A 9,482-nucleotide genomic window follows, 5' to 3' on the forward strand; every position below is an offset into this window, starting at 1 on the left:
TGCATCCAATTATCCAAATCCCAATGTGAAAGTCTCCTTTATATACTTTTTAAAGGAAGGGAAAAAAATAAAAGCATGCAATGATGATAATGCAAAAAAAGATTAGTTTTAAGAACAAAGATCAAAAAAGGCTATTTTTTTTTTCCTTTATTCTCTTCATATGCATTATAACTTGTAAAAGTGACTAACTTTGTGTGACCGGTTATGATCAAATATGTGTGCAAACTTTTCTTTTTTTCTTGGTATACTTGCAATGCCCTCCGCCATTAATCGCTCGCCAAGTTGGATCTCTAAGGTGGAGTCAAGGCCTTCTCTCGGGTCGATCCAATCATTATTGCATGGACCATGGTCCACACGGCTGTGTGGACCATAAATAAAAAGTACATTATTTTTGTACATAAAGTACATTATTTTAGGGTACATTATTTTTGTAATGAATGTACATTATTTTATAGTACTATAAAATGTACTATAAAATAATGTACCTTTAGTACAAAAATAATGTACTTTCAGTACAAAAATAATATACCTTATGTTCACGGTCCACACAGCTATATGAACCATGGTCGACACAATAATTTGTCGGGTCGATCTTCGTCGGCCACTATTTAGAATCTAGAGCCAGAAAACAAGTTGCAATGTCATTGGTTTAGACTAAAATGTTTGGGCTGGGCTGCCGATGGTCCATTTCGATTTATCCGTGTCCATTATTCCATCACTTTATATATGTAGGCACACCCATAATGATAATATATGCAATGTGCTTTTAATTTTGTTTGGCCCAGCCTGTTTTAATTCTCATAAAAAATAGTAGCCCATACCCAAAATACATATTGCAATCAACTATATTCATTGCACTTGTGACCAATATTATTTGGCCTGCAAATTATTAAATTATATACCGTGAACACAACTGCAGTATCAATTCAACACAACTGCAGTTCCAGACGGATGAAATGACATCTATTTTGCGCAGCTGCAGTTCCATTTCAACACAACTGGTATAACGACTCTATTTGGCCTGAAAATTTAGTATCCATACAAAAATTAATGTCACAAATTTAATTATTACCAATCATGTTTTCATTTAACACACTTACTGGCTACTGCACTGGTGAAAGTTCTTCTCAATCAAACACTTTTAATTTATTTCATTAAACATGGTCTTCGTAATATAAATTATTTCTCATGTATAATTTGTTTACTATTACACAATAGTGTGATTCATACAATACACATAATTGAATAGTGATTATAAATTTTATCTATAAAAAAGAGTATTTTTTAACAAAATAAAATTAAAAATATTATTAAGGAATACAATTATGCATGTATACACGATGATATTCAATTCAAGAGACACCAATATTGATAACTTTTTTGTGCATGTTTGTTTTATTAATGCACTTTTAATAATTTAATTTGATACTTAATTTTTTTTTTTTATTGTGGTTAAATATTAGATTAATCCAAAGAAGTTGAAGGTTTATTTATTTGATGAATTGCATTTCTTCCCTTTGCTTTTGCTTCATCTCCATCTAACATCATTCACCGAAGCTTTTCTCTAAAGCTCAGAGAAAGGGAGAAATGGGGAAAGATCTGAGCAGCGATCAAATATCCTCCATGAAGGAGGCATTCACGCTGTTCGACACCGACGGCGACGGGAAGATCGCGCCGTCGGAGCTCGGCATCCTCATGAGGTCACTCGGCGGTAACCCGACCCAGGCGCAGCTCAAATCCATCATCTCCGAGGAGAAGCTCAGCTCGCCGTTCGATTTCAAGCGCTTCCTCGACCTCATGTCCAAGCACCTCAAGCCCGAGCCCTTCGATCGCCAGCTCCGCGACGCCTTTAAGGTCCTCGATAAGGACAACACCGGCTTCGTTGTCATTGCGGATCTCAAGCACATCCTCACCAGCATCGGGGAGAAGCTCGAGCCTGCGGAGTTTGATGAGTGGATCCGCGAGGTTGATGCTGGATCCGACGGCAAGATCCGCTATGAGGACTTCATTGCTCGCATGGTTGCCAAGTGATTTCCTCCTGTGAGTCTATTATTCTTCACAATTTTCATTGCTCCGCTCATTTCTTTTGATTATTAACTTTATAATTCATTACTTTTCGCCATTTATTGTTAGCAGAATTTGTTTTTTTTGGTTCAATTTTGAGCGTTTATTGTAATTTACTCCACAGTTTATAATTAAAAGAAATCGATCATAGAAAACAATGCTATTGTGTAGGTCAATAAATTTTGGTTGAACTAGGCAGGCCAGATAGACATTGTAGATGGATGAAAGTTTGGATTTTAAAAAAGAAAATGCTATTATTAGCTTGAATTGGGTGAAACTTAATAAAAGGAATAATTGGAAATAGCAATTTGCCCAACTTTGGAGGACTGTAGTCTCTGGATGAGTAGAAAGTCCAAAGATCTCCTATGAGAGCATGGTGCAGTTTTTGCAATATCAATGCTCATTATTCTATGTTTGTCTCTTTTAAAGTAAACATCTTGTTAAAGTTTCTGAAGTTATTGTCTTTTACTACCAAAAGTATTGGGAGACCTTCATTGGTAGGAGGACTCATGTTTCATTGATGGAGGCAATTAGTAAAAGAAGTTTTCTGTGAGGGCATGCTGCAATTTTTTGTTTGCAAGATGAACTCTACCTATTATGTAAGTCTGTGAAGATTCATCTCTTTTGACCAAAAGTCTAGAGTGGCCTTGCTGGGTGGGAGTTGAGTAGTTGAGTGATGATGTGATTGATGAGACTAATGATTTATTGGATGGAGGTGATTAGTGATTACTATAAACCTGTTTCAAAAAAAAAAGTGATTACTATAAACCTATTTTAAAACTTACCGAATTGGTTATAATAGGGAATGCTGTTATTAACTAGTAGCTTTCTTTCTCACTTTGACACTCATTTTCAAATGTGCATGACTTTTATCATGTTATGATAGGCCAAAACAATGCTATTGAGTTAATTGGTACAAAACTGTTTTCAACTTGTCAATGTGGGTCATAGAGGGATAGATAAGTGACGATGTATAGGCTGTTATAGAATGGACACACACACACACTTATATACCAAACCGAATTCTTGAATTACTCCTCTCATGTTAATTAGTCCCCATAAACTGGTTAAATAGATTATTGCAGAGAATGAGGAAAAATTGAAATACTAGGAGAAATGCTTGCTTGGAATTGAATACTTATCCAGTTATACTTTAAAACTCCTATTTTGATATTTTACCAACTTTGTATGGATTTTATGTTGCGGGTAAGTACTAAGTAATGCACCTTAAGATCCATTAAACTGTGGCATGGCTTTACCAGAAACTTATAAGAAATTAAGAATACAATTACTTGTGAACAACTTCATGATTTACTTGATTACTCTTTCTTTGTTTATATCTTCTTCTCACTCGTTTATATGTTTATCGAGCCTTGGATAGGGGCATTGATGTTTTTGAGCTTATACTGACATTAAATCTTCAAATGCAGGCAACATTAGTTATTGGTTGTACCTTGAATGAAGCGGAGTTCCTAGTTTGCTTCCTTCTACAGGCTAGTCTTTTGCATGGCGCGTTTGAAGGGCATTTTCTAAATCTCTGCCTTGATGTTTATTTTCATTTCTGATTTGTTTGTTATTGAACAATTTGCGGGTTTTGGATGCTTCAGGGGTTGTGTATTTGGATTTCAGTAGTCTGAACCTTTCAATCTTTGGAATCATGTACTTGATTCACTTCACTATAACATGTGTATAGTTCCCCTCAATATTAAAAGTCAGCAACCAGCTTGTTACAATTTATTGTGTTGTCCTCATGAATCCATCTATTGGAGAATGAAAACCATCTTTAGTAGTTTACTTTGTAAAAATAGCACTGTTGATTTAGGGAAAACTCGCCGCTACTAAATGTGCGCCCCGGATAAAGTCCGCTTTGTGACCACCTTGCCACAAATTGACCAACACGACTGAGGTTGGTTGTTCTTCTTCTTTTTAAGTAGATGAACAATAGATAATTGTATCAAATGAATGTGAAAGCTAACTAATTGACAATCAATCCCTTGGAAAATTGTTGTGCAAATTCTCATAATAACAAAGAAAATGACGTTGAATTAGCGTTTAAGTGGTTAAGTATCTAATACTCTCCTTCTTATAGGCTTATACTAGTAATATATGTACGCGCAAATTGAATCAATAATTAAACCTTGTGGTCTAGTACACGAAGTGGCTGCCATGAGTTCGAGCCCCAATGTGCGGTATAAAAAAAAATGGAGCTGAGACAAATTTGTGTGCTTTGGATTACGATTCATTACACCATGAGCATTGGGTTGATTTAATTTTGGCAATATGTGGACCCGAATCCAAATACACAATTTACATACTAAATACTCACAAATTGAATCTTTTTCTCCTCCACCAACCCTAGCCGCCTAAAACAAAACCCTATTCAAGTTCTCTCGCTTCTTTGGTTTTCTTCAAGGCCGCCGCCTCCGTGAAGATAGTGGATCGGAGGCGGCGTCCGATCATCTTCCCATGCTGCCATCTCCACCTCAGATAGCGCCCGCCTTCATTGTCTTATTTGCCTTCATCGTTTTCTCCTTCATCTTCATCGCTACCGGTCGTTGCTCTCTTATTTTTGCACTGTTGTTTCCCTTTGCTTTGTTTTATTGATTTTATTTTATTTGCAGTTTCTGTGTTTTTCCTCTCGTTGTTTTGACAAGTTTCTTCCTCTCGTTTACTTGGCGAGTTCTTTTTTCATAATGCGTGAAACAAAAAAACTAGTCATGGCGTATGTGAATCTCATCCTGGATGACAAACATGACAATGAACAAGAGACTCCTATGAACTATGATATGCAGTTCAACCCGATGGAGATATTGTCAATGGATAGAAGAATGGAAATAGATACTCAGGTGGTGTGCAAGACGATTATTCAACCAGTGTCAGTCATGGGTACGTTTGGCCAAATCATTAAAGAAGTTTTAAGTTCCTTCAAAGAATTCAGCTTCAAATTTGTGAAACAGTCTGCGAATCAAGTTTTCTATAGCATTGCTAGGGAAGTTGTTTCTATGTCTGACTGTAAGGAATGTTTGACCATTCCATCTATCTTTATTGTAAACGTTTCAGCATATGATTAATGAATTAGCTTCTTTATTTTCAAAAAAAAAAATACTCACAAATTGAATTGTGAACATTTAATATGTAAATAGACACAAGTCGAGTAGTTAACATTGCAAGGTGGACTCGGGTCCATGGTATAACTATTGTTTTATTTTACATTGGGCCGATATCTACAGCTCCAAGACAAGAGGGATCATCTTGCTTGCACTGGGCCTTCTGGTATCTTTAATTAAACCCTAGTAGCACAGAACAACACTTCAGATAGCTAGGGTTATCGTTTCAGCTTTCAGTTTCAGGGAGAAGACAAGACAGACACTCGAGGAGGTTACAGCAGCTAGCGTCAGAGCTCAACCACAACCTCCGCCACCATGGGTCGTATGCACAGCCGCGGGTATGTGCTCGCTCATACCTAAATTAAACTCTGTTTCTCTACCTTTCTTCTTAACTATAAATTCCATAATATTGTCTGAGCTATAATTGAAATAATCGCTTGATTTACTTGTTTGATTTCAGTAAGGGTATCTCATCTTCAGCTCTTCCTTACAAGAGGACTCCTCCGAGTTGGCTCAAGATCTCCCCTCAAGATGTGAGTAACCCAACTGATTTTGCATTTACAAAAGCAAAAACAATATTAGTTTTTTTAACCACCTGCAATGAATGGAAAAAAATTGCTTCTTTGTACTGTATTTGTTTTTATTTATTTCTTAGGCATTATACTTGTTTTGCTGGCGTTAATTTGAATGCTCGAACGGACTGGTTATTGTTTTTGTGTTGTATTGTATTGTTTTTTAATGATTTAAGGTGGATGAGAGCATTTGTAAGCATGCCAAGAAGGGCATGACACCATCACAGATTGGTGTTATTCTGCGAGATTCACATGGAATTGCTCAGGTGAAGAGTGTCACTGGCAGCAAAATCCTGCGTATCCTCAAGGCTCATGGTATTGTTTTTGTGACCATAATTGTGTTGTGTTAGTCAATCTATAACTTTTATGGGGCTTTGGTTTGTGGATAGAATGTGGCTTGATGTATGCTGTGGGTGTAGGGCTTGCTCCTGAGATTCCAGAGGATCTCTACCACCTCATTAAGAAGGCTGTAGCAATCAGGAAGCACTTGGAGAGGAATAGAAAGGACAAGGACTCCAAGTTCCGTCTCATTTTGGTTGAGAGCAGGATCCACCGCCTTGCCCGCTACTACAAGAAGACCAAGAAGCTCCCACCAGTTTGGAAATAGTAAGATTTCTTCCTCTATTCTCATTTTTTTTAGATTCCAGAATTTGTAGTTGTGAATTGGTCTCTTGTTGTCTCAAATGCATTGTTTTTCTGCTAGATCATTACCTGTTGTCTTCTGGCCTGCTATTTATGTAATTCTTCATTCTATAGAATAACTTGAGCTCATTGTAATTCTGCAAATAGCTAATGCATTAGTATATTATATTGTATACCTTTTTATCAAGCACCTTGAGAATGTCCTCTATGAGAAGTTATAAACGAATCTTGAGCCTGCCTCTAGGCATCTTTAGACTTCACAATACTTACCAGAAGTTATATTCTGATTTATAGATTCTGAGATAGTAAAAAAGTCAAATGCCATTTCATTGTGTCAAATGCCAACTTAAGAGTGTTGTGAGCGGCATTTGGGCTCATATTACCTCATGTAATGGTCATTGTACAATGGGAGTGGATGAAAAAAATTACATATGCCATACTTATATTAGCCATCTCTCTTGGGAAGAGACTCCCATTGAAAACGAGTCTTTCGGGTACTTGTAATGAGCTCTATGGTCACAGTTAGTAGTAAGGAGTATCAAAGCAAATAATTCAATCATATTTCCTTTGTCCTTTTGGCCTTTGATCCATTTTCTCTACTTATTTTTGCATTTGTGATGTGCAGCGAGTCAACCACTGCTAGCACCCTTGTGGCATAGGCTAGAGATGACAAGAAGGGACAGAAGATAGTAGTTTTATCCAAGGGAAACCTTTGTTAAACTAAATTTTGTGATTTTGACATGATTATGTTTGCTTGGAAATGATGGATTGGATTATTATTATACAGTACAAGAGTGTCTCTTCATGTTATGCTCCTTTTCCATTTTAGATACTTAATGTTTGGTCCATGAATTGAATATTTTATGTTGAATGCACATTTACATATTCCCCCCGAACCATAGCAAACACTATTTGAGATATATAGTCATTCAAAATTTAAAAATAGCAATTGTGTATATACAGACACAAAGCAACATTGTTATCAAAGTATAGATAACAAAATGACTACTATATACTCATTTGGTATTATATAGGAAACAAATCAAATAATGCTGAAAAACTAAAATGACTAAACGTTAGTCGATGACCAAACAATAGTTCACGCTATAGGGTTGGAAGCATTGGCTTGTAAGGAAGAATCAAATAATGCTGAATAACTAAAATGACTAAATGCTAGTCATTGACCAAACAATAGTTCACACTATAAGAATAACGCTGAAGAACTAAAATGACTAAACGCTAGTCAATGACCAAATAATAGTTCACACTATAAGGATAATGCTGAAGAACTAAAATGACTAAACGCTAGTCAATGACCAAACAATAGTTCACACTATAAGGATAATGCTGAAGAACTAAAATGACTAAACGCTATAGTCAATGACCTAAAGAACTAAAATGACTAAAGGCTAGTCAATGACCAAACAATAGTTCACGACTTCACACTATAAGGTTGGAAGCATTGGCTAAATGCTAGTCAATGATCAAATAATAGTTCATGCTATAAGATCGGAGGGTTAGTCGAACCGATTTAACAAAGGAACCCACAAATTGGCTCCCTAACCCAATTGAATAAACCCTAGAATTGGAAGCCCAACCCAATTGAATAAACCCTAGTCCTCTGATAGTCTGTCTGATACACCTATACAAAAATTGTTATCATCAACAGCGATACGGGTTGCAGCTTTGCCGACGGTATTCCACTGCAGCTTCTGCCGTCCGTCCGCCTCCACTTAATTTATATCCGGTAACTTGTAATTTTCTGTATATCTTTGTTCTCATTTGAATCTATATGTGGTCTGGAACTGTTATTGTTCGAATTGGAATAATTTAGTTGTCCTGCTGTTAGCAGAGCAAAAGAATGGCATACCAAGCAATGAAGCCGACGAAAGCAGGGTTGGAGGAGCCCCAGGAGCAGATTCATAAGATCAGAATCACTCTCTCCTCCAAGAACGTAAAGAACCTCGAAAAGGGTCTCTTTCTCTCACTCAATATTATATATGCACCCACCATAATGTATATTTATGCTGCTTTTTATTGTGTATGCTTTATTATGTAACTATGTTGCTCGCTCTTCTTATACTTTTGTGTTTATTTCATATTTATCTCACTATACAATTAAAAATGTTAGCTTTGAGGTACAAGCATGTTGCTTGCTGATTATTACATTGGTATTTATAATAGTCATAATGTTCCATTGTGTAAAGTTTGAGTTTTTATTGCATCTTTCTATGGAAGCTCTTTGTCATAGACTTGGTGGTGGTGTAAAAACTAAAAAGATGGACTTTATGCAGTAATACTGTCAAAATCCAAAGTAAACTGTTGTGGGTTATGTTAAAGCCCTGGTGGTTGTTGTAGGAGGAACAATTTTATTTCTCTAGTTACTGCATTTAGCTGAGGCATAGTTGTATTGATCTAATTTACTCAGTTGAATGATTTTCCTTTCTGTTTGGTTAATATATTAAACAGTTTGCGGTGATTTGGTTCGAGGTGCTAAGGACAAAAGACTTAGGGTCAAGGGACCCGTGAGGATGCCCACCAAAGTTCTTCACATTACCACTAGGAAGTCTCCCTGTGGAGAAGGTACTATTGTTGCAAGATCAGATGGACTGTACATTTATCTTGAATTCACGTTCTTTAAATACGACCATAGATTACATGTGTATTCTTGATGGGAAGTGATCTATAGCAATTATTTTATGGTAAAAAGATTCTGGAATGGAGGCTTGTAGTTATGCATTTTCTTTTACAGGTACTAACACTTGGGACAGGTTTGAACTTCGTGTTCACAAGAGGGTGATTGACCTCTTCAGCTCCCCAGAAGTAGTCAAACAGATTACGTCAATTACTATAGAACCTGGGGTCGAGGTTGAAGTCACCATTGCCGACTCTTAGTTTGTGTGCCTCCCTCGTGATAATGGTAATTTGGAATTTCCCTCCCGTACTCCTCACGGGTGTGAAGGTTGTAGCCAGTTTATAGCATCATTCAGTTTTGGAGTTACATTGTTTAAATTTCAGCAACGACTTTCAATGTTAGGAACTAGAACAATTTTGTCAATTTCAATGCCAATGTTGATCATTTTCGTGCTTTCGATCA

At 36.6% G+C, this 9,482-nt stretch overlaps 3 protein-coding genes across 3 annotated transcripts; all 3 read left to right on the forward strand.

Moving 5' to 3' along the window:
- The first annotated feature begins 1,504 nt into the window (after window positions 1-1,504).
- Window positions 1,505-3,853, forward strand: LOC116013321 (probable calcium-binding protein CML13). The gene is made up of 2 exons (XM_031253004.1): window positions 1,505-2,040; window positions 3,495-3,853. Exon 1 carries the CDS (start codon window positions 1,588-1,590, stop codon window positions 2,029-2,031), a length of 444 nt encoding a protein of 147 aa, XP_031108864.1. The 5' UTR covers window positions 1,505-1,587; the 3' UTR covers window positions 2,032-2,040; window positions 3,495-3,853.
- Window positions 3,854-5,349: 1,496 nt separating this feature from the next.
- On the forward strand, window positions 5,350-7,260 carry LOC116012057 (40S ribosomal protein S13-like). The gene is made up of 5 exons (XM_031251527.1): window positions 5,350-5,509; window positions 5,632-5,704; window positions 5,920-6,058; window positions 6,163-6,349; window positions 7,011-7,260. The coding sequence occupies exons 1-5, from the start codon at window positions 5,487-5,489 to the stop codon at window positions 7,042-7,044; spliced, it is 456 nt and encodes a 151-aa protein (XP_031107387.1). The 5' UTR covers window positions 5,350-5,486; the 3' UTR covers window positions 7,045-7,260.
- Window positions 7,261-7,941: 681 nt separating this feature from the next.
- LOC116012482 (40S ribosomal protein S20-2) lies at window positions 7,942-9,482 on the forward strand. The gene is made up of 4 exons (XM_031252024.1): window positions 7,942-8,132; window positions 8,238-8,358; window positions 8,855-8,968; window positions 9,138-9,482. Exons 2-4 carry the CDS (start codon window positions 8,247-8,249, stop codon window positions 9,278-9,280), a joined length of 369 nt encoding a protein of 122 aa, XP_031107884.1. The 5' UTR covers window positions 7,942-8,132; window positions 8,238-8,246; the 3' UTR covers window positions 9,281-9,482.

This window comes from Ipomoea triloba, chromosome 3 (genome assembly GCF_003576645.1).
Source record: "Ipomoea triloba cultivar NCNSP0323 chromosome 3, ASM357664v1".
NCBI lineage: Eukaryota > Viridiplantae > Streptophyta > Magnoliopsida > Solanales > Convolvulaceae > Ipomoea > Ipomoea triloba.